Below are 757 nucleotides of genomic sequence, written 5' to 3' on the forward strand. Positions count from 1 at the left end.
CAGCAGAGGCAGCAGCAGCAGCAGTCAGCGATGCAGCTGGAAACGAGCGCATTGGTGACCAGCGGGACTTCCAGCAGCAGCAACAGCAGCAGCAGGAGGAACAGCAGCAGCAGCAGCAGCAGCAGCAGCAGCCACAGTCGCAGGAGCAACAGGAAGCGCAGCAGCAGCAGCAGCAGCAGCAGCAACAGCAGCAGAAGCCTTCCGTTTTGCTGCCGACAGCAGCAAAGCCGGCAGCAGCAGAATGTTTTGTTGAACCGAATATACTGACTCCTGCTGCTGGTGCTGGTGCTGCAGCAACACCAGCAACTGCTGCTGCAGCAGCATCTGATACTGCTGCAGCAGGTGCTGCTGCTGCAGCAGCAGCAGCAGCTGCTGCTGCTGCTGCTGCTGCGAAGAAGCCAGAAGAGGCAGACGCAGCAGCACAGGGGGGGCAGGGCGGCTGCAGCTCAACAGCAACCACATCCAGTGCAGCAGACCACACAGATGACAGCAGAGCGAACGAGTTGCTGCTGCTGAAGCAGCAGCAGCAGCAGCAGCAGCAGCAGCAGCAACAGCAGCGAGAGGAGCAGCAAACTGCTGGCACGCAGGAGACGCAACAGACACCACCCGTTCAGGTGCAGACAGAGCAAGAGCAGCAACAGCCGCAGGAGCAGCAGCAACCCCTGCAGCAGCAGCAGCAGCAGCAGGAGGTGGTGGAGCCCCAGCAACAGCAGGAACCTCAGCAGCAGCAGCAGCAGCAGCAGGAGTCTCAGCAGCA

The 757-nt window shown here is 61.3% G+C and overlaps 1 protein-coding gene across 1 annotated transcript in view; it reads left to right on the forward strand.

Annotated features, from left to right (window-relative positions):
• The window catches only part of EMH_0043190 (uncharacterized protein), a gene marked incomplete at both ends in the record, with an annotated part of 7,284 nt that overhangs the window by 6,164 nt on the left and 363 nt on the right, over positions 1-757 (forward strand). Inside the window, 1 exon segment of the mRNA XM_013495821.1 lies at positions 9-754. Within this exon segment, the coding sequence (XP_013351275.1) occupies positions 9-754 (746 nt within the window).

The sequence above is a fragment of the Eimeria mitis genome, genomic scaffold, assembly GCF_000499745.2.
Source record: "Eimeria mitis Houghton genomic scaffold, Emh_scaff1766, whole genome shotgun sequence".
NCBI lineage: Eukaryota > Apicomplexa > Conoidasida > Eucoccidiorida > Eimeriidae > Eimeria > Eimeria mitis.